This window comes from Ascaphus truei, chromosome 7 (assembly GCF_040206685.1).
Source record: "Ascaphus truei isolate aAscTru1 chromosome 7, aAscTru1.hap1, whole genome shotgun sequence".
NCBI classification, from domain to species: domain Eukaryota; kingdom Metazoa; phylum Chordata; class Amphibia; order Anura; family Ascaphidae; genus Ascaphus; species Ascaphus truei.
In genome coordinates this window covers 100,806,994-100,830,901 of record NC_134489.1, presented here as the reverse complement: position 1 = coordinate 100,830,901, position 23,908 = coordinate 100,806,994, and the positions used below count along the sequence as shown (strand labels likewise).

Sequence of the window (23,908 nt, the reverse complement as noted above, 5' to 3'; positions counted from 1 at the left end):
CCAATAGCAAGCGAGAGCGACGGGAGCCAGCCAATGAGCGCTCATTCCACCCAATAAAGCCTGGGTGACCGCGCATGGAAGGGACATAAACAAGGCTCCATGCGCATGCGTGCCCTGGAGCATGCTGGGAGTTGTAGTTTTGTCACTGGTGTTGATGAATGCATTGGTTTGTTGGCAGCCACTGTGGGTGCAATGGCATTTTGCTCTTGTCCAAAAACTTCACCAGGGCACATAGGGTTAAAAGCATAGTAAAAACTGTATAATGCTGCGCTTATAGTGCTGGCAACAGCGACGTCGCGTCCAAACAAATGCATTGCCGCCGTCACGTTTGCTTATAGTAAGCGAGGAGCGACGAAGTGGCGGCTTGGTCACGATCGCTGGAAGTCATCTCAGTTTTAGATTTTTCCAGTGACCGTAGCCTACCGTCGCCAGCACTATAAGGCTAGGTCCCCCAGTGCAGCCGGCGGCGTGCGCGCGCCTCTCACCAGCTCCTTACCTCGTCCCTAGCTGTCCCCAGTCCCTCCTGGCTCACTGCATACTGTGACGCGTCAGCCAGCAGGGGCTACAACAGGATTGTGTTCCCGTGCGGCGACGCGTCAGGGAGCCAATCAGAGAGGCGGTTTGCTCCTGCCCTGCCACTCTCATCACCGTCCACTTTGAATCCTCCTCTTCAGCCTCCTGCGCCCGGTGATCGCTGGCGCAGTGACTTTTCCGCGGCTCCTCGCAGCATTTTCAGGTTTTTCATTTCGAGGAGGGGGGAAGCGAGCGGTGGGGGACTTTATTTACTCTTTTTTAACATAAAAGCCATAATGGCCGCGCCCACCCGCACCTGAGAACTCTGCCTGCAGACCGCAGATCGCTGTGCACGCGCCTCCAGGACGCCAGGCGCGCGTGCAGCATCCTCCAGCGGGACCTTAGCCTAAGCAAAGCCTTAGAAACAGGTTGAAGTCCATCCCGAAATGTTATACACTGCTCCCAGGAGAGTTTGGGGAGTGGGTCTCTTCCATACATCTGGTTTGTGAAGAGAGTTTTATTAAGGAGAAAGTAGGAACATGATCTGTGTTCCAACTAAGTATGAGGGAGTCCCACTAATATGATAAAGGGGACTTGGGTAGTATTGGGCATATATTGTACTCGGACTGCTTGTCAAGTAAAATAACCCAGTAAATAAAATGCAAGTCATTATCCATGTATGTGTGTTTTTGCCTATTATTTCTATTATTTGTGTTTGCTAAAGCTTTTTTATTTGTTATTTATGGAACTATTTGTAATGTGTTATAGATACATTTTTGAAGACCAGCAAGAGATTTCAATAGAGATTATTATGTATAGAGCAGGGGAGGCCAACCCCAGTCCTCAAGGGCAACCAACAGGTCAGGTTTTAAGGATATCCCTGCTTCATCACAGATGGCTCAGTCAACGACTGAGCCATTGAATGTGCCACCTGTGCTGAAGCACGGATATCCTTAAAACCTGACCTGTTGGTTGCCCTTGAGGACAGCAGTTGACCACCCCTGGCATAGAGCTTTTACTGAGAGATATGAGTTGGAGAAGCTCTGTTCACCATAATTGAATCTAACAAGAACTCCCAAGTTTGGTTCATCAGAATGTAACACAGCTTATACCAGGATCAATACAGCTAGGCCCGCCAACAGGGGGGGGGGGGCTGGCGGGGTTGGCATCCCGGGCCCGTGAGTCAGGGGGCCCAGCACGGCCGTGCCCGTCTCATGAAAAAAAGTACAAAAAAAAAATGCATGTGAACCCGGGCGCATGCGTAGAGCAGAAGTCTTGGCATGTGGCATCGGGGGGCGGGGAGAGGGGGACACTAAATGCACCCACCCAGGCAGTCACCCACCCATGCAGTCAACCCACCCATGCAGTCATCCAAGCACCCAGGCAGTCACCCACCCAGGCAGTCAGTCACCCACCCACCCAGGCAGGCAGTCAGTCAGTCAACCCAGGCAGTCAGTCAGTCAGTCAACCCAGGCAGTCAGTCAGTCAGTCAACCCAGGCAGTCAGTCAGTCAGTCAACCCAGGCAGGCAGTCAGTCAGTCAACCCAGGCAGTCAGTCAGTCAGTCAACCCAGGCAGGCAGTCAGTCAGTCAACCCAGGCAGTCAGTCAGTCAGTCAACCCAGGCAGTCAGTCAGTCAGTCAACCCAGGCAGTCAGTCAGTCAGTCACCAACCCAGGCAGTCAGTCAACCCAGGCAGTCAGTCAGTCACCAACCCAGGCAGTCAGTCACCCACGTGCCTTCCATCTCCCCTCTGAAACCAGCCCACCGCCTGCCAAATGAAGGCCCCCTCCCCCCTCCGGCCGGTTGAAGCGCGGGCCGGTTGAAGCGCGGGCCGGTTGAAGGCTTCCCCGGCCGGTTGAAGGCTCCCCTCTCCGGGCTGGTTGAAGCCTCCCCCCGCGGGCCGGTTGAATTGAGGTACTATAATTAATTTTAGTCCTATACTGTACTTTACCCCTTAGGTCCATACTTAACCCCCCAAGGCCCATACTTAAACCCCCTCCCCAGGCCCATACTTAACCCCCAACTCCCACACACCCCCCAGCCCATACTTAACCCCCCTCCCCAAGGGCCATACTTAACCTCCCCAGGCCCATACTTAACCCCCCTCCCCAGGCCCATACTTAACCCCCTCCAGGCCCATACTTAACCCCCCCAAGCCCATACTTAACCCCCCAGGCCTTTTGTCACATTGGATGTAACATTGGGTATCTTTGTCTTTTGTTGAAAATATTTAAATAAACAGATTGCATTGCAATGTTTTTTCCGTGTTACAATAAGAAGAAAACAGTTAAGTAAAAGTTGCGCACGGAAATTGTTTTTTTTCGTGGTAGGTGCGCTATGGGTTTGGGGGGGGGGGGGGCTGCTCCTTTCATTTGTCCTGGGCCCCATGATTTCTGTTGGCGGCCCTGAATACAGCGACCAGAACTTGAATTGGTGCCAGGATTCGTTTTTACTTGTGGTATGTACACCTGGAATCAAATGAACCAATTAGGATCTGTTAACTCCAGATTCACAAGGCAGGGTTAAGTGTAACTGTGGGAAAGAGTATATAAGGCTTTTCCATTTCTATCCACCTAATAACCTGCTAATAACCAGTGTGATATATACATATATTTGCAGGGTGATTGGAATAAAGAAGACTAAGGTTAATAAAACATTCTTCTTCTTATAAAACATATCACTGCCAATCAACTACTACAGTCCAAATGCTTATGAAAAACTACAACTCCCAGGATGCCGAGAGGTGAAACAGGAAGTGACACATTAAATCCTACAGGGGCAAGTTGAGCAAACATGGCGGCGCCCATTAGCAGGTTGTTGGTGTCAGTAGCAAGAAGAGGAGGGAGCTGTTGGGGTAAGTATATATATATTATTCTTTTGTATCCTTTTCCCATTCTGTCAGTGCCTTTCAGTCTGTAGAATATGAATATGTAGACATGGAATAAACAAGAAGGGAAGGTTTGCTCACATGCAGGAGATGGGAAATGTTACTGAGTCCTGTGCACTGTGAGCTCCTTGCCTTGTCCTTGCACTCCATAGAAAAGTGATTTTATATATATATATATATATATATATATATATATATATATATATATATATATACACACACACACACACACACACACACACACACACACACACACACACACACACATATACACACACACACACACACACACACACACCGCACTTGTGTGGGAGTCATTACTAGTTGGCCAGAGATTGTCAGCTTACAGGACCCAAATCAGGCAGTCTCGGGGCATCTGGACCAAAACAAAAGGATCTTTTTTTGGTACAACTATGTTGACTTTAAAGAGGGAGACTCCACTAAAATCTGCAAAACCAGTGATTCAAAAAATGAGCAAGACTGACTCTGAAATGAGTCAAATTTGGCAAGGTGTATTATTCCTGTAAGATAAACCTGTACAGTCTCAACAACAAGGTGCATGTGTATATTAGTAATGGATGCAACACAAGCATTATAGATGAGAACTATTACTCTATTAGTGCAACCAAAGGAAACGCATACGGGAAAGATGGGTGCGATCTCCGGGTACATACACGTCTTTTGGATACGTATTGCATGGTGGAAGCTGATAGGAATAGTGGCGTAAGAAGTGACACGTGTGTGAGATTAACATGCCTGGGAGTGCTGGTATTATTCCTGCATTGGAGGCACTGACCTTACACACCTGTCAGTGCATTTGAAACCCGTCACACTTCCGTTTAATAACCTGCTTCTGAGGCTGTATTAGAAGTCGCACATTTTATTACTTTTGAATTTCTACAAAATAATTTCCCACTGTCACTTTTAACACCAAAAACTGTACAAAACCTTTCAGCTGCTGTTCAATATACTGTAACTTCTGGTTTCTTTTGCTCTATTAATTTGTGTACTATATAAATGTGTGTGTGTGTGTGTGTGTGCGCGCGCGCATATCATACTATTTTGTATTTGGTCCAAAAATACAATTTCAGTAATTCTTACCTCACTAGAAAACGTATGCAGTAAAACAATAGATGTGGGAATAAGAAGTTTGGCTAGCAGCTGCTCACGAAAAGACAGAGCCAGTTACATAGTAGATGTGGTTGAAAAAAGACATACGTCCATCAAGTACATCCTATGTTAAATTTAGACAGATACTTAGCTTATATTTGTACTTACAATATATTTATTCAGAGGAAGGCAAACAAAAAACCCCAGTGACTCATCAGACAATGTCTCATAAGGGGAACAAATACATTCCTCCTGACTCCAATAATGGCAATCAGATTTCTCCCTGGATCAACATCCTTCCCATGTTTACTTAATTGGTAAATCCCTGTATCCCTTTCCTTTCTAAAAGGATGTCTAACCATTTTTGTTGAACATATGTATTGTATCTGCCATCACAGTCTCCATGGGAAATTAATTTTAACATTTTAACCGCCTTTACTGTAAAGAACGCTTTCCTTTCTAGTTCTAGTCTCTGCTCATACAATATAGTTAACACAAAGGTGCAGAAGCTGATATTAGATAAGATCTACCTAATCTGCCTGCTTTTCCTATGAATTCTGCAACTTTAGTCATCGGTTGATTTCTAACTGTTAGAATGCATATCCTAACCCTTTAGCACATGCACATACCAATTCTAGAATGTATTTCTCCTTCCACCACAGCTGGGCAGGTGTTCCAACTACACTTTTTTTGGAAGAAATACATCCTAACATTTCCCTAGAGTCCAACCTCCCCTTTATCTTTAGAGCATGATCCTTTGTTTGATGTTTATTCCTTCTGAACCTTTATTTATACTCTTGACACATCTGAGTCAATAATTGACCTATATCTCTCAGTAATCCTACTTGCAAGTTTCACACACAAACACGCATATTGTTCTTACTCAGCCCAGCTTAGCTAGAGTTACATATGGCACGATTCATGTTGAAGCAGAGATGTTAGTCCTGGGTCAGTACTGTGTACTTCATACTTTTCTTTTCTGATCATTAAGGCTCCCTCCCTGGGAACATTTGGAGACAGGCGTCGGTGTTCAGATCGGTCCCACAAAATGCCAAACCTCTCCACACCGCCTCAGCACTACGAGCAAAATCTGAGCCAGAGGGTCCGGCTATCGATGGACCGGAGTACATCCCGAAACGCAAAGCAAAAAACCCCATGAAGAAAGTGGGCATTGCATGGTAAGGGAGGCAGTAACCTGAACCCTCAGCCACATACATAGAGCTATTTGAGAACTTGTAACAATAGTACCATGACCATGCAAAGATATGGGGGAAGAATGTGTATTCTGTATAACTGTGAATCAATCAGAAAACGCCAGCAGAGCGGTAGAAAGTAAGTCGGTTCAGCGCCCTTGTGACTTCATCACTTCCTTTCTGTTACTGTGCAAAAGAACAAAATGTGTCTGGCCACAAATGCTGCATTTGCATATTGATTTATTTTTTTTAACATGAATATAATATAAACTGTACATATTTTATTCAACTTTGCATTGCTGTGAGATCAGACCCCGGATTATGATAAGTGCTTATGGTGCTCGGTTTATTGCAGGCTTACTACATTGCACTTCAGCGAACAGCTCTATCGCACGGTAAACTGCCTTTGGAGTCAAGGGGGTTGATTACTTTGAAAAATAACTGTAGACTTTGTGTGCTATAAAACATATATCCCTCGCTGCTCAGGCTATGGCCCCAGTCCCAGCGTGCGCGCGTCGGAGCGCCTGGCGGCATGTGCACCAGTGTGAGCCGCGACCTGTGGTGAAGAGCAGGAGATCGCTACGGGGGGGGTGGGGGTGGGGGGAGGGTCGGCTATGATATCACGCGGTTGGTTCGCCCTCATTGGCTGAACCACCGCAGCGAAGTGGCCAATGCTCGGCCGCCGTGCCAAAAGACAAAAATCTTGTCTTTTGGCAAAGGCGATCGCGCCTTGTGCGCCCACGCACACATGCCGACTGGGGCCCGCCTTGTGCGCGGCACGCTCGCGGCCCCCCGCGACAAAGCCTTATACATGCTCTTGAATCTCACTGGTGGGAGGTAGGATAAGTAGACGAATGTGTGGAAGGCCTGAATTTGACCTCATTTGACATGTTCCAGGGGGGTGTTTGATTGGATAACATCGGAGCTATTTTAAGCATCAATGCCTCAAAGTATCTAAAAAGAAGATTGGAGACATAGAAATGATCATAGTTCCTGCTTTCTTTCTAACATGTTCTCTTGTTTATAGAGGGTACTGTAAAATAACACAATCTGTGATTATCATCTCGCCGTACAATTTTATTAAACGAATTGTAACCTCAAAGGGACCTGCAAACTACTCTTGCACTGAAGGGGTTAACTTGCAATCTCTTTTTCTAACCCGCTCAGTCAATCGATCTTCGGCAGACCGGGAAGGAAAAATATTTCTTGCTGCTCTCGCTCTGCAGATTATGGAACAGACAAGGTTTCTGGCTAACAAACATGTGAATGACTTCGGTTTCAGGCAAAGGGACAGAGAAGCCGAACCAGAGAAATCTATGCCAGAGAGATTGGGAAGAGCTTTAGCCAGGATAGAATCCAAACTGACAAATAGCCAGTAAATAACATTAGGCCGAGTCCATAGATGGACAGGCCGCGCTGAGCCGTGCGGACGCTCCGCGCTGAGCCCCTGCATCCTCAATGAGGATGCCTTGAGAGGGGGCTCACGCGAGCGTCCGCAGGCGTGCTGAGGCGCTGGAGTTTTCAGCCGACAGCCAAGCTGTTTTTTAGTGCACTGTCGGCTGAAAACATCCAATCAGCGCGGAGCTGCGTCAACGTCACTGCCCCGCCTCCCTCAGTCTCCCCCCGCCTCCGATCGCGCCCGCTGGCTCGCCTGCATGGGCATGAAATCTCGCAGATTTCATCAGGCGAGCCTCAGCGTCAGCGCGGCTCGGCTCTGCTAAACCCTCTATGGCCCCAGCCTTAGGCATTAAATCAATATCTCAGGCACTTGGTATTCCAGTGATTTCTACTTGAAGAGCTATTCGTTAAAAGGAGGCTTAAAGCAGCAGTTCAGGCTGCCGGTCCCCCTCCTCCGCCCCCCCCCCCCTTTAATATGGGCATAAGTGCCATCCACACAATAAGTAATTAGCTAAGTTGCCGATCGATCGGTGAAGATTTGGCTCGGGCGTTCACTAAATGGCCGTCGGTGCAGCAGAAGTGGACCAAAGATGCAAAGTTCTGTGGAAAAGAGCCTGTTTCAAAAGAGGAAGGGGATGTGACTTTGTAAATGGTTGCTATAGAATAAAAAAATGCTTGTTACATTATAATACATTAAAAATGTCATTCAGAGTTGTTTGAGAAAATACTCGTAGCATTTTTTTTTATATAGTACAGAACTGATTTATTGAAAATCAAAAACACATGTAGGATATTGCTTGATCTGCAGCTATGACATTTACAGCAGTTTACAAGAATAGCGCTTCTTGCGTTTGTGCTGAGAAGAGTAGGCGGGTGTCACAGTTTTCCCTTATTTTGAAGGCTGCTTAACGATCACACGGTACAGTCAATGTCATAATTGCCTCTTTGTTTCCCAACACAGGGCTATCGGATTCCCCACGGGCATCCTGCTGTTTCTCCTGGCGAAGAGGGAGGTTGACAAGAAGCGTCTGGAACAGCTCAAAGTACGGCAGAGGATGAAGGAGGCCAACAAGGGGGAATACCAGAGGCAGAGATTCAACACAACGTCCTAGATGCCAACGCTGCTGCTGCGGCTCCGTTCCGGGCGAGGTCTCGGATTGAACTTGCTTTTGACCAGTCTGAGGCTCTGCACTAAATGGGAAAATATACGATGTTAAGTGCCAGACGTGGAGAATCTCTGTGCCTGGGGTCTTATATTTTTGGTTGCAATCCGACGTGTGCTTGAACCTTTTTTGTACCTGGATGAGCTGATCTCTGAAATGAAGCCGGTTCTCATGAAATCACAGACCAGGGGGTGCTCAACTCCAGTCCCCAAGACCCCCCCCCCCCCAAACATATCAGGTTTTCAGGATATCCCTGCTTCAGTAAAACATACAGGACACCTACAAGCTCATATTGAACCCCCAAAATAACCACAACATATATATAAGCATATAAGTGTCACAGAGGAGTGCTACTGAGCATGGCAATATATATTTAAAACCAGAGACAGAACATGAAACACAGACAGAGCTCAGTGCACATCCAGTAAAACTTATACACGGTACAGTGCCTAAATATATATGTATAGATATCTATTAAAGCTGCAGTTCAGTCAATATCCTGCATGTGTATTTTTTTTTTTAATAAATCAGTTCTGTAGTAAGAAAAAAAAATACTTTTAGCATTTTCTGTTTTTAAAAAAACAACTTTGAAAGACCAATTTTCTTGTATTCTATTTTAACAGTAATAACGGTGGTGATCAAGAAGTATTGATCAGAGAAAAGGAACCCTTATTATTAGCACACTTTTGTCATATGCATAAAATAGTTGGACTTCAGTGGTCTCACAGTTAATTACTGTATGTCTGAGGAAAGTCCAGATTCACAGAGGAAGTCGGAAAAAATAATAAAATTTTATTAATTCTAAATAGATATTTAAAAACACATATACATAATTAAAAATAATTAAAAATCCCTATTGCTATGAGTGGCGGAGGTCTCCGCCCCCTGAAGAAGCGTTGTAGACACGTGAAACGTGCGTCGGGACGTAAGGCGTCACAGGAGTGACGTCACCAGAGTGGCGACTTTCAGCAACCGGCTCCAACAGCAGGCTTGTATTGATACATACCACAATTATGGCAGCCAGCTCGCGGTGTGAATAGGCTAACAGCACGATACACAATCGGCACTCACGAGCATTGTACATTTGGCGCCATAGAGGTTTCGTTTTGGTATTGCTGCATATATGTTTTGCTCTACGGTTATATACATATAGACATCTGCTTTGAATGCAAGGCTTACCTGGGTGATTCCGGTTTTATGATCTAAACCCCCCAGTACAGCATAGCGGGTTCTAGTGTGTGAGAGACCTTGGGGCCTATGCAGAGAGCAGCGAATTTTAAAATTGGCGAATTTATTAAAAAGTAGCTTTTTTGGAGAGTTTTATTCTCCATATGCAGAAAAGTGCGAATTCTGCTATGTTTAACATGAATGCGTGTGGCGAGTTTAAATTGGCGAGATGCGCGCTTCAGAAACGTGTAAAAACAAATTCGCGCCTTTTTTTTCCCTTTGCAATGGCCGCGAGCGGCAGCTTCTTGCCAGTTTTTTTTGGCGAGGCAAAAAGGAGACAATCGCGCCATTTTATTGGCGCGAACAGCCGCTAGATGCCGTTCGCGCCTCTCTGCATACGGATATTTTTAAAACTGGCGAGATTTAGGTTCTCGCCAGCCGCGAGGCGAGTTTTACAAATAGAAAAGAAAAATTGGCGCGTTTTTCGGAACTCGCCATTTTCTGCTGTTTTCTGCGCGATTTTCTCCAAAAAATGGCGAATTTCGAAATAGCGCTGCTCTCTGCATAGGCCCCCTAGTGTGTTCATTACACCAGCGGATTCCAGCATATACTGCAACTAGCAGACACATGTTCTGATACAACAGCATTGAACTACACATGTATATGTTTTCCATTAACTGCTCACCACCACCCCTATTTACACCTCCAATACCTACCTCACAGTACACACAGAGACTGTATTCTGTTTCTCTTTTGACCACATTGTGACTATTATCTATCAATTTACACCTGCAATTTTGAGCTTTTTGGTCAAGAGACCTGAAATATAGCTGTGATTCTGTTAGTCAAGATATGTGCACATAAGGTATTACACCTTTTGATTTGGGACCAAAACATATCCACCACTCATAGCAATAGGGATTTTTAATTATTTTTAATTATGTATATGTGTTTTTAAATATCTATTTAGACTTAATAAAATTTTATTATTTTTTCCGACTTCCTCTGTGAATCTGGACTTTCCTCAGACATACAGTAATTAACTGTGAGACCACTGAAGTCCAACTATTTTATGCATATGACAAAAGTGTGCTAATAATAAGGGTTCCTTTTCTCTGATCAATACTTCTTGATCTCCACCGTTATTACTGTATTCAATACCCTTACAGCACCTGTCATTTAAATCTACACCATTCTAACTAATAAACGGTGACAGCGGTCTACTTCACTTATTCACATTCTATTTTAACAAGCATTTACTAAGGCACTGCCCCTTCATGTCCTGTCACACCCCTTTGTCAGCCCTGCCCTCCCTCTTGCACATGTCAGTGCAGGAGTGCTCATGAATATTCATGAGCTTCCACTGAGTGACAGAAGCAGATGAAAAACATATCCCATATCTAAAGATGTCGCCAAATTTCGCCGATCAATACATGGAGAACGAATTGACTGGCAGCTATACAGTTCTTTAGGTAATTCGAGATTGCCCACATGAAACTATTGAATTTAAAAAAAAAATAAAAAAAAGACAACTGCAGCTTTAAATAAAATGGTATTTTAGTTTAACATTTTGGCCAAAGTGTTGTAAGCCCCTGAGCCACTACACAGCAGACCACATCTCAAGGGTACCTAACACTAATATAAATTCTTAATAACCTGTGCATTACCAGGAAGAGTGATTTATAATAAATCTGTCAAAATTAGTTGCAAAGTTCTAAGTCTGATTGAAGCTCTTATTAACCTGTACATTACCAGGAAAAGCACTCTGTAATAGATTTGTCACAATCAAACTGCAAGCAAGCAAGTTCCCCTGAGAGTGGGAGATGCAATTGAGTGAGCTTGAGATGTGGTCTGCTGTGTAGTGGCTCAAGGGCCTACAACACTTTGGCCAAAATCTAATACAGAGTGCTTTTCCTGGTAATGTACAGGTTAATAAGAGCTTCAATCAGACTTAGAACTATGCAACTAATTTTGACAGATTTTATAAATCATTCTTCCTAGTAATGCACAGGTTATTAAGAATTTATATTAGTGTTAGGGACCCTTGAGATGTGGTCTGCCGTGTAGTGGCTCAGGGGCTTACAACACTGGCCAAAATGTTAAACTAAAAGACCATTTTATTTAATAGATATCTATACATATATATTTAGGCACTGTACCGTGTATAGGTTTCACTGGATGTGCACTGAGCTCTGTCTGTGTTTCATGTTCTGTCTCTGGTTTTAAATATCCCTGCTTCAGCACAGGTGGCTCAGACAAAGATATCCTGAAAACCTGACCTTTTGGGTAAGGAGGTCTTGAGGTCCGGAGCGGAGAACGCCTGACATCGGCAGTAACCAGATGAAGGGAGCAGATATGCAATATTGCCGAGAAGCTCTTTCTTATGTTGTTTTAATAGACTGTGCCTTGGAAATATCACTGTCAGTAATATATTTATTGGCAGACGGTCCTCGAGTGGTTTGTGCGTAATGAGATATGGAATTAGAAAACCATTATAAATATGACAAGTACTTAACATTGCTATTCTCCGTCTTTATTCCATGAAGTTCAGCAACAGCGCTAACATTAATCATTCTGCTTATGTGATTATTTATTTATTTATAAAATATTTTACCAGGAGGTAATACATTGAGAGTTACCTCTCGTTTTCAAGTATGTCCTGGGCACAGAGTAAAACAAATAATACATGGTTACAAATACAGTTACATAAATGAACAAGGTATACATTATATACAAGACATTGCGTGCACAGTTAAAGAAAATATATATATTATGAGCGTATGAAACAGTTACAGACCAGATTAAAGTGTGAGACAGCCATAGATTTGAAAGAACTTAGGGCCTCATGCAGAGAGCATCGTTATTTCAAAATTCGCCATTTTTTGTACAATTTCGCGCAGAAAACGGCGAGTTACGAAAAACTCGCCAATTTTTTTTTTCTATTTCTAAAACTCGCCTCGCGGCTGGCGAGAACCTCCATCTCGCCATTTTTACTCTCCGAATGCAGAGAGGTACGAACGGCATGTAGCGGCTGTTCGCGCCAGGAAAATGGCGCGATTTTCTCATTTTTGCCGCGCCAGGAAAAGTTGGCAATAAGATGGCGCTCGCCGCCTATAGCAAAGGGGACAAAAAATGCGCAATTTTTTCTTTACACATTTCTGAAGCGCGCATCTTTCCCATTTAAACTCGCCACACGCATCCATGTTAAACATAGCAGAATTCGAACTTTTCTGCATATGGAGAATAAAACTCTCCAAAAAAGCTACTTTTTATGAAATTCGCCAATTTGAAAATTCGATGCTCTCTGCATGAGGCCCTTAAACTGGTGGTGGATGTGAGAGTCTCTGGTAGGTTGTTCCAGTTTTGGGGTGCACGGAAGGAGAAGGAGGAGCGTCTTGTTGAGCCTTGGGACCATGAATAGTCTTTTGGAGTCTGATCTCAGGTGATAGGTGCTGCATGTGGTAGGGGTGTGGAGCTTGTTCAGGTAGCTGGGTAGCTTGCCCAGAAAGTATTTGAGGGTGAACTCTAATCACAATGAGCAAAAGAAGAAATGACTGGAATACTTTGTCTTTGGATCCCTCATTTACATTATGTAGGTATATTTAGCCTATTCTGTTAACCTCTTCTCTGCCAGGGAGGGCTGCTATGCATAGCTGCCACGAGTTCAGTACAGCTACCTACTGTACAAACCTGAACTTATCAGTGCTCTGCTAAATCTCTGAATGACTTGGGAAATGTGAGCATGCAGAGTAGCTTCTTTTTAGATGTCATAATACACATTTAACCCCTTCCCTGGCAGAGGGGCCACAAATACATTGCTGCCCTTAGCAATAAAGGGGTTAACCCTGCACAATATTATTATTGAAGTATTTAACGTTATACTTATTACCATATATGTTTTGTCAATTGGATGTAGCATTGGGCTGCCCTGTCTTTTGTTGTATACATTTGCCACGCACAGTAGCTCTCCTTTTGAGATGGATAGATAGATAATGATGTGGTGGGTGTTGGGGTTTGACCTTGCTGGCAATGTGTGTGTTAATTGCTACTCGAATAGGCCACCAGTTAAAGGTCTAAAAATACACTGTCACTTAGTCAAGATGGTGCATCAATTGCAAAGATTAATGCAGTTACTATACGGGTATAAAGCACAGGTCACCAACAGGTGAGGTTTTAAGGATATCCCTGCTTCAGCACAGGTGGATCAGTCAACAGTACAGGTGGCTCTTCAGCACAGAAGGCTCAGTTGAATTGAGCCACCTGTGCTGAAGCAGGGATAGCCTTATAAATCTGAGCAGTTGGTGGACTGGAGTTGTCCGCCCCTGGTGTAAAGCTATATCCAGAATGTCTAGTTTTAGGCTGGAGTTGAATAGTAGGGTCACCTAAGGAAATGTATTAACCTAATTTACATTCCCAGCAGGCAGATTACATGTACATTAAAATATGCGAGCCCGAAACGCAAAACTCGCTGCGGCAAGTGCGTTGTAAGAGATGGGTCTCCGTGGCCCTTATATAAGGTGTGAAGCACTCTTCCCTTTACTTGGGAAGATTTCAACTCTATCCAAATGAAGCCGGTGGGGGGGAGGGAGGACTTCAGGGCAAATTAAATAATCGAGGAAGACTCGGTTAATACAAAAATTGGTTGCCGAGGCTCAACGCGTTTCGCTTAAGAGCCGCGATTCGCTGAGACGAGGTGGGGAGGATTGGGACGTTGGACACCTTACCTGAGAGCTGCATCCATAGAGCTGAGTGAGAGACGGCATCACACCGCCGACATCCTTTCCAGAGAAGCGGCGGCGTTCGGAGCGGGAGCCTTATCCGATCCCGCGCTGGTTTTCACCTTTTTTTAATTGTAAGTGTTGATGTTGCACTTTATTATAAAATTGTTGTTTTAACCATCCGTTCCTGTTATCTTGCTTGTTGGGAGAGACGGAGGGTTCCGATTGGGTCTGAGGGGATCTACTTTCCATCTTAAAGATCCCGAGTGTTTACACCCATGCCCGTTTATATCTGACACCATGTGAGTTTTAGCACAAGACCTACTATCCTCACCAACCAAGTTTTGTTATATTGCAATACTATGTATTTACTTTTTCTTTTGCATACCCATTGATTCTGCGCTTCCCATTGCCAAAGATTCACTGTACAAGACCAACGATGGTTGTACATACCTCGATTCTCTTTATATTCACGTCACTTACATATTGTGACTATCTTGTCACTTTGTACGGTCACTTTTTCGATGTCACCTACACTTGAAGAGCGCCCGGTTAGTTCACGTTTCTTAACTTCACCGTGAAAGAAAGTGTGTGAGATCTGGTACACATTTGCGTGAATCCATCAATACTTCTTTCTTGACTTGGGCTTAGCTATATAAACTGTTTAATGCAGTGCATAAGGATGTCACTACCCAGAATCCTTCTCTGCAGCTTGACCGCTGGTTACCAATATGACTACATTTGAAACCTCAAGCAGAATATTGAATTGGGGTCTAGATCAGTGATGCTCAACTCCAGTCCTCAAGACCCTCCCAACATATCAGGATTTAAGGATATCCCTGCTTCAGCACTGGTGGTGCCATCTTCAACTGAGCCACGGATTGAGCAACCTGTGCTGAAGCAGGGATATCCTACAAACGCGACCTGTTGGAGGGGAAGTTGAGCATCACGGATCTGAATCACCTTGTTAATTGATTTCTAACAGATCACATCAAGACAAACACACCTTGCAGTAAATAAACTTTATTTGCGTAGTATACAAAGTAAACAAAATAAAATGTGGGTCTCCAACCAGCCCGCTAATCGTGTCACAACTGTTCCACTCACGCCAAAAGATTAGTATCCGCAAGATATAAAGAAAAAGGCTTTCCAGGCCATGGTTATTTTATCACACTGCTCATATTCACAGGACACACATTCCCTTTTTGCTTGGTTTGTGGCTGCCTCAGCCAAGCAGATTTGCATCAGACACTGGAGGGTTAATTTCCTCTGGCTTTGGTACCAGCCTTGTGCGCATCGAGCCAACCAGTTTTTAAGCTGTAGGACGTTCTACCGCTCATTAACCCTCACACTGCTCAAGGTGACTGGCTGCCACACCATCTGGTTAGCTGCTTCCAGGCATGTCGCAGAGTAAGTGTGATGGTAGAATGTCTTTGGGAGGCAGCGCTCCCCAGCTGTAACCGATGGTCTGAGAGCCATTGGAAGAGCAGTGCAAAAGTTCTTGCCGCTGCCCCAAGACCAAATGACAATAGATGCTCAGGAAGCATCTTAGTAACTGGGCAGGAGGGGGACAGGGTGAAAGGGTTTAGGTGCCAGGCACTGGGTGGCCATATATAGGAGATGCCTACTCCGACATGGAACTGGCCACTTAAACTGCACAGCTGTACTCCCGCAGGTATTTGTAATAATCAAATAGTTATCTGCTCGGCTATAAATCCATACGGAACGTAGAAATCTAACGATGAAAGTCTCCTGCCTACAAATACCGGGGCAACTAATACAAAAAGAAATCGCATCAGAATTTTTTTTTAATTTTTTTTAAAGAAAATTGTCGACAAGTCCTGTTTTTTTTGTAATAGTTTAGCCCCCAGAACACTTGGAGACTAAATTGTTCTATTTACTAAAAAATGCAAACCTGAGACCCCACGTAACAGAATCCTTGTTATCTTTAAAGGGCACGGTCTGCGTGCAACGTAACTATGCAGCCCCAGCCTCGCTGGGAGAGCCCCCCTGGGACAGGCACATGCAAAATGATTTTCTACCAGAATTTGCTCTAATACAGAAGTGGCCAACTCCAGTCTTCAACGGCCAGCAACAGGACAGGTTTTAAGGATATCCCTGCTCCAGCACAGGTGGCTCAGTCTTTCTCATCCTTCAGGACCACCAACAGGTCGGGTTTTCAGGATATCCCTTAGCCTGAGTGGCTCAGTGTCTCAAGTCTTTGACTGAGCCACCTATGCTGAAGCAGGGATACCCTTAAAACCTGACCTGTTGCTGGCCCTTGAGGACTGAAGTTGGCCACTTCTGCTCTAATGATTACACTTTATAAAAAACTTACTATGATTCTTTAACTCCCCCTTTGCAGCCAGGGTGGGGGGGGGGTCCCACAAACTGCCTTGGAGAGGCAATCCATGCACTGACTGGTTTACGAGATTGTCACATGCCCAATGACAGCTCGGAAACACAGTCTCTTTATACCTCGACTTGCAGTCACTGTTTCCGATGCACTTCTAACCAGGTTTGTGCAGCAAAAACTCCTGTAATGTGAACGGCATCAAGATATAGAACAAATAAATACGAGGCTACATTTCTTTTTAATCCTAAATAGATCTACTAGTCTATGCCAGCATCTGCATTACATACATAACTTGCTGTTTGCAGGGTAACATATTTCCATGGATATAGAAGACTGGTCCCTGTGTCACACAGTGGGAAGTGGGATATTATACACACACAGCATATTCATTTCCATTCCAGTTTGTAGTATTTAATGCAGCAGGTGTGCTACCTCGTTTCTCACTGTCTGGAACAGGGCCCTATAAGTGGGATATAAGGAGTTTGTACAAAGTAAAAGGCACTTGTATTGTACATGCAACACCAGCTTGGTTATTTTTGTGTCGGTTCATTACACTCAATGTGTAATATATTTTAAACGAAAGCCGCAGTCCCAGTCTTACTAGTTACATTACTAAGGCATAGTGGGGGGGCCCTGGTTAACTCGGGGTTTAACGTGAAAGGGTACTAGACATTTCTAGCCTAACCAATTCGGTTGTGAGTTAGTAGCGGTATGTGACTATGAATCGCATGGATCCAGCGACGATGAAACAGGAAGCTAGTGATGTCTTCTTAGCCACGGTCATCACGGGACATAGTTCACCATATCACATGGCAACCAGACGCTCAAGGAAGGTGGCAGTTAGCCAGCAGTAGCCCTATTATCCACAGAGGCTAATACAATAAGGCACATACGTGGTGTGTGAACATTCAGCTATTTTACAAAATAGAAATACATTGCAGAAGAGAAAAAGGTCATTGGTGTTCTGCAGGTCTCGCTGACGGGGTTTCACTGCAATGCTTTGTAGGTAAAAGAAGTCGAAGCGGCGAAACCTAAGTATGGAGCCCCATGAAAATTGTGCAGCAATATTAAACAATGCCAAGTATGACTGCACAATTCCAACCCAAAGCCCAATAATCACCTTAAACGCCTTCACCACTGGAGGGGCCAAAAACATAATGTCTATAATTATTGCTGCCCACTCCAGCACTTCACACAGGGGTTCTCAGCTTCAGTCCTCAAGAACCCCAATAGGTCAGGTTTTAAGGATATCCCTGCTTCAGCCCATGTGGCTCAGTCTTCGACTGAGCCATTGCTTGAGCCCCCATGCTGAAACTGAGATAGGCTTTAAATCTGACCCGTTGGGGGGTCTTGAGGGCTGAAGTTGAGGTCCTCAATATCAATAGGGAAATCCCAACTTGAATTCATTTGCCCACAAGTCTGTGTGTTGGGGCTACTGTTCTAAGCCGCCAAAAACGAGAGTTTTGACGGCCTGTAAAGAGCTAACCCTTTTGTATTTATTATCATTAGTAAATGTGGAATATTCAGATTTTTTGGAATGGGAAAACCGCTGCTATAAAGAAGCAATGTACACTTCAGTGAGGAGGAAGAGAGAACAGAAAGGAAGTATTTCAAACTGGAAAGAACGAGCGGTGAGTAACAGGAGAAATGCTTTGCACGTCACTAGGCTAAAGGATTAAAAAGGGCACCGTTTGTTTGCGCCAGAGATTGTTCGCGCAGTATTGCAGATCAATGCCATGTAAACCACTTAATAGAGAAGGTGTCAAGGACGCAATGATCTGCATATTCCCCCAGCACTTACACCCTTCCCTGCCAGAGGGGCGCAAGTCGTTGCTTTGCAATGTTGAACACCCCCTGTGGTAGCGAAGGATGTTTAAATTGTCGCCAACAATCCATAATCCTGTCTGAAGCGTCTCACAGTATTATCCGGAGTGTGATCCCTCAGGGAGTGGACACGGGGACGGAGGACGGGCTCTACATCCTGCTGCCCACGATCTGCAGCAGGTTGGTGAAGATGTACACAATGTCCGTGTAGATCTTCATGGCCCCGTAGATGTATTCCTCGGGGCTGATGGTGTGCTTCCTGTTCCCGAGTATCAGCTGAGTGTCGTATGCCAGGAACTGTTGGGGTAAGAGGTAGCGTCAGGAAGCAGAGTCAGGAAGAGGGCAGCAGTCATAGCATTGAAGACCCATCTGGTAGAACAACTCTTAGCTGGTCCTCCAACACCCTGGTGGCTTGTTTAATCATTAAATAAACCAAAACAGATCCACTCTCCTGTCTTTTCCAGGGGTAGATTTGTGATGGTACAAGGTGTCAGAATACCAACACCTTTTATGCCCAAACCTCACTCATTGTTGACTTGGAATATTAAACATACCAGACATAAGCAATGATCACCCGTACGATTCTAACGGATGGCCATCGGGCAAATGGTGCCCACGGTGGCTTCTCAGCTGTTTTGACTCTTGCACTAAATCTGTTGCTATGTGTCAGATGTCTTGGTTATAACACCAATCACTTTTCCCCATGTCTGTACCCCAGGATAATTTTAAAGATCAACAAGAAACCCCAAATATATGAAATGATTAGAAATGGGTCTGGGATACTGATTGGGATGGGGTACGTTCTTTAAGCCACATTTCTTTAATTAGGGCTGGAATATTCAACGTAGTTTGGATTGGAATAACATTTTCTTAGTTTTTTTCTACAACCCGCACCACTGTCGGTGCCCATCGTGGACTAAAGCTCTGCATCTAAATTGTCCAAAGCTCCTTACCACCTTCTCCCCCCTCCCCCTCCACCTCCCCAATAACTATAGCAGTATTAAAATACCAACCAGGGTAAAAGCGATGGCTCCTATAGCAGCATACAGCATGTGCAACCAATAGATCTAAAGAAGACAACAAAAAAAACTAATTAAAAAGTGACATTTCTTCAGCGCAGTACTGCTACCTCGCGGCTCACTTCCCCCGGCGTGTCACGGTGCTGGTATCGGAGCGGAGATCCATATTACTGGGATTCATACTGCCATACCCCTTGATTATTGGACCATTCATGTTCAAAATGTGAAATGCCGCACGGATAAGCAGAGAGTTCCCTCTCCTTCCGCTCCCTGGTGCTGGGATATTTAGGCTGCCCTCCTCCCTGTGTGCAACCGGACTTCCTAAAAGCTATCTGGGAGACGCTCCATCTCCCAATAAAACCTCTTTGCTGCCAGAAGATGTCTGTAACTGAATGAGTTTCTGGCCCCTCTGGCAATTAAAAGTTTAAAGAATTATATGAAAGAACAGATAGTAGTATGGAACATTCTGGGAATAATAATATTTATAATAGTATGAATAATACATTTCTTTTCAGTTGTGCTATTCATCTGCAATACACAATGTGGCCAGCAGGTGTCCCCGTGGCATTAGTCCAATGGCCCCAGCACCATTTTTCGGAATTGCTCCTAAACATACATGACTCATGCGGTCTGTCTCCCCTCCTGCTTCCTGTTTGAACATACACACTAGGAGAACGGGAGATCTATGAGATGCAGAAAGTCTTGGGTTGCAACGTGTGTTGCTGACGCCATTGCAGATCTGCTGAGGGACCTGCCAGCCGATCTCCCTGTACCAGAAACTCCCAGGGGCTCCTCATTACAATTTAACGCCATCACTACTCCGTGCAAACAGCACAGATCTGCTATGTAAAACAGTGCTAGACATACCATAGTCTCCCCCTTTCAGGACTGGCACAGAACGAGGTGACCCTTCTGTCTCCTATCGCTCTCCCCCAGCACATCTTGTTGCCCATTTCATGTCAGATCTCCAGGGCATATCCCCATCCCAACCCCCTCCCCCCCACCCCATGATCTCCCCTACCTAAACCTTCTTAAAGTCCTTGCAAAACCCTCCACAGTCATCCAGCTCGCTGATCCAATCGCCTCCACTGCCAGACCCATCACCATGCCGCGGACAAGACTAAATCCAGAGACCTGGCCCAAACCCCCTACACACCAACTAACTAAGCTCTCAATGCCCAACCCATAGCCCGACCATAATGTCCCACCACAAAGACATTAGCAATGACTCTATGCCCAGCACATGAAATGTTCTATATATAACCCCCACCGTTGTTTTACTAACTAATGTACAGCGGCCTGGATAAAATCGTCATATCTTATACTATATTAGTGAAAGCACTGTATGCCTGCCTGCCTGCCTGCCAGCCTGCCTGCCTGGATGTCCGGTGTCCCTAGGGGAAATCTCATTGGTCCCTTGGCCCGCCCCCGCACACCTCTCATTGGCCTGAGGCGGAGTGACGGGCCAAAGGACACACAGGGACACACACACACAGGGACACACCACACACAGGGACACACAGACGCACACACGGACACACACACACACACAGTAGGGGGGGGTGTACATTAGCAGCATGTATAACCCGGGGGTGGGGCTCACATACCCGCCGGTCCCGGAGCCTCCTCCTCTTCTCCCCGAACATCAGCCTCCACACCCGCGCCGCACCTCCTCCTCTCCCCGTGTCTCCCTGTTTCCCGCGCTTTCAGCCCCCCCCCCCCCCCCGGCGCCGCTACAGTCAGCGGGAGAGCGAGTGCCCGGGACACAGCGGGGGAGCGGCCACAACACGCTGCCTCCCACCTCAGATCCACGTGGGAGCTTCCGGACGGGCTTCACCTCCCCTCACCCCCCTTCACCCACCCCTCACCCCCCTTCACCTCCCCTCACCCACCCCTCACCTCCCCTCACCCACCCCTCACCCACCCCTCACCCACCCCTCCACTCCCTACCCACCCCTCCACTCCCTCCCCCCCCCCGGCGCCGCTACAGTCAGCGGGGGAGCGAGTGCCCGGGACACAGCGAGGGAGCGGCCACAACACGCTGCCTCCCGCCTCAGATCCACGTGGGAGCTGCCGGACGGCTGAGGGAGCGGCCGGACGGGTGAGTGAGCGGCCGGACGGGTGAGGGAGCGGCAGGACGGGTGAGGGAGCGGCCTTCACCTCCCCTCACCCACCCCTCACCTCCCTCCACCCCCCCTCCACCCCCCCTTCACCCCCCCTCCACCCCCCCTTCACCCCCCCTTCACCTCCCCTCCACCCCCCCCTTCACCTCCCCTCCACCTCCCCTTCACCCCCCTCCACCTCCCCTCCACCTCCCTTCACCTCCCTCCACCCTCCCCCTTCACCTCCCCTCCACCCCCCACACCTCCCCTCCCCCCCTTCCCACCACCTCCCCCCCCTTCCCACCACCTCCCCCCCTTCCCACCACTTCCCCCCTCCTCCCCCCCCTTCCCACCACCTCCCCCCTTCCCACCACCTCCCCCCCCCTTCCCACCACCTCCCCCCCCCTTCCCACCACCTCCCCCCCCTCCCCCCCACCACCTCCCCCCCCTCCCCCCACCACCTCCCCCCCCTCCTCCCCCCACCACCTCCCCCCCCCTTCCCACCACCTCCCCCCCCCTTCCCACCACCTCCCCCCCCCCCTTCCCACCACCTCCCCCCCCCCCCCCCTTCCCACCACCTCCCCCCCCCCTTCCCACCACCTCCCCCCCCCCCTTCCCACCACCTCCCCCCCCCCCTTCCCACCACCTCCCCCCCCCCTTCCCACCACCTCCCCCCCCTCCCCCCACCACCTCCCCCCCCCTCCCCACCACCTCCCCCCCCTCCCCCCACCACCTCCCCCCCTCCCCCCACCACCTCCCCCCCTTCCCCCCACCACCTCCCCCCCTTCCCCCCACCACCTCCCCCCCTTCCCCTCTCCCCCCCTTCCCCCCCATCCCCCCTCCTCACCACCTTCCCCCCCCCCCTTCCCACCTCCTCCCCCCCCCCTTCCCACCTCCTCCAACCCCCCTTCCCACCTCCTCCAACCCCCCGCCCTTCCCACCTCCTCCCCCCCCCCCTTCCCACCTCATTGGTCCCTTGGCACGCCCCCCGCACACCTCTCATTGGCCTGAGGCGGAGTGACGGGCCAAAGGACACACAGGGACACAAACACACACACACAGGGACACACACACGTAGACACACACACAAACACACACGTAGACACACACACACGTATACACACACGTATACACACACACACACACGTATATACACACACACACGTATACACACACACACACACACACGTATACACACACACACACACACACGTAGACACACACACGTATACACAAACACACACACGTAGACACACACACACACACAGACACACGCGTAGACACACACGTAGACACACACACACACGTACACACACACACGTACACACACACACACACGTACACACACACACACACGTACACACACACGTACACACACACACACAGGTACACACACACACACACACACACACACATGTACACGTAGACACACACACATGTACACGTACACACACACACATGTACACGTAGACACGTACACACACACACACATGTACACGTATACTCACACACATGTAAACGTACACACACACATGGAGACATACACTCACAGGTATACATACACATAATGTATACACACACATGTATACACACACACACATGTATACACACACACACGTGTATACACACACACACACGTGTATACACACACATGTATACACACACACGTGTATACACACACGTGTATACACACACACGTGTATACACACACACGTGTATACACACACACGTGTATACACACACACGTGTATACACACACATACGTGTATACACACACACAAACATGTTGTATACACACAATATATACATACACACAATGTATACATACACACATGTATACATACACACACATATGTATACACACACACGTACACATACACACACACTATCCCCAGCACCACCACATCAGCACACCGGTATCCCATGCCCCCCCAGCACACTGGCATTCTCGGCTCCCCGCCATTCCCAGCCCCCATCAACACCATCAGCACCCACACATCGCCACCTTTGCACCTCCCCCATCGGCACACCCCACATCCGCACCCCCACATCAGCACCAAACCCTCCCAAATCAGCACACCGATACAATCACCATCAGTACAGCCACAGCAGCACTACCACCGCACATGGGCCGTGTGGACCACTCCCCACCCAAATGTCACACCCACACCACAAACATCCCGGGCAACGCCGGGGCTCTCAGCTAGTAAATGTCATAAATAAATATTAAATATCCATGCTATCCCGCCCCCCCATCCCCATCCCCCCCCACCATCCCCATCCCCCCCACTCACGTATTTGAATGCCAAAACAATGGCCGTTACGATCCCCGTGATGAAGACAACGATTCCCAGCACAGCAAATAACCCTCCGCATGATGTGAAGTCCACCTGCCAGGAAGACACCGGGAGGAAACGGTCATTGGGGAGATCCAGGCGGAGATAGTAGGGAGGAAAA

At 47.1% G+C, this 23,908-nt stretch overlaps 1 protein-coding gene across 1 annotated transcript in view; it reads right to left on the bottom strand.

Annotated features, from left to right (window-relative positions):
- Positions 1-15,157: 15,157 nt before the first annotated feature.
- TMBIM1 (transmembrane BAX inhibitor motif containing 1) overlaps positions 15,158-23,908 on the bottom strand; it is a 45,295-nt gene continuing 36,544 nt past the window's right edge. Inside the window, 3 exon segments of the mRNA XM_075609679.1 lie at positions 15,158-18,627; positions 19,344-19,397; positions 23,746-23,841. Coding sequence (XP_075465794.1) covers positions 18,481-18,627; positions 19,344-19,397; positions 23,746-23,841 — 297 coding nt within the window. The 3' untranslated portion in view covers positions 15,158-18,480.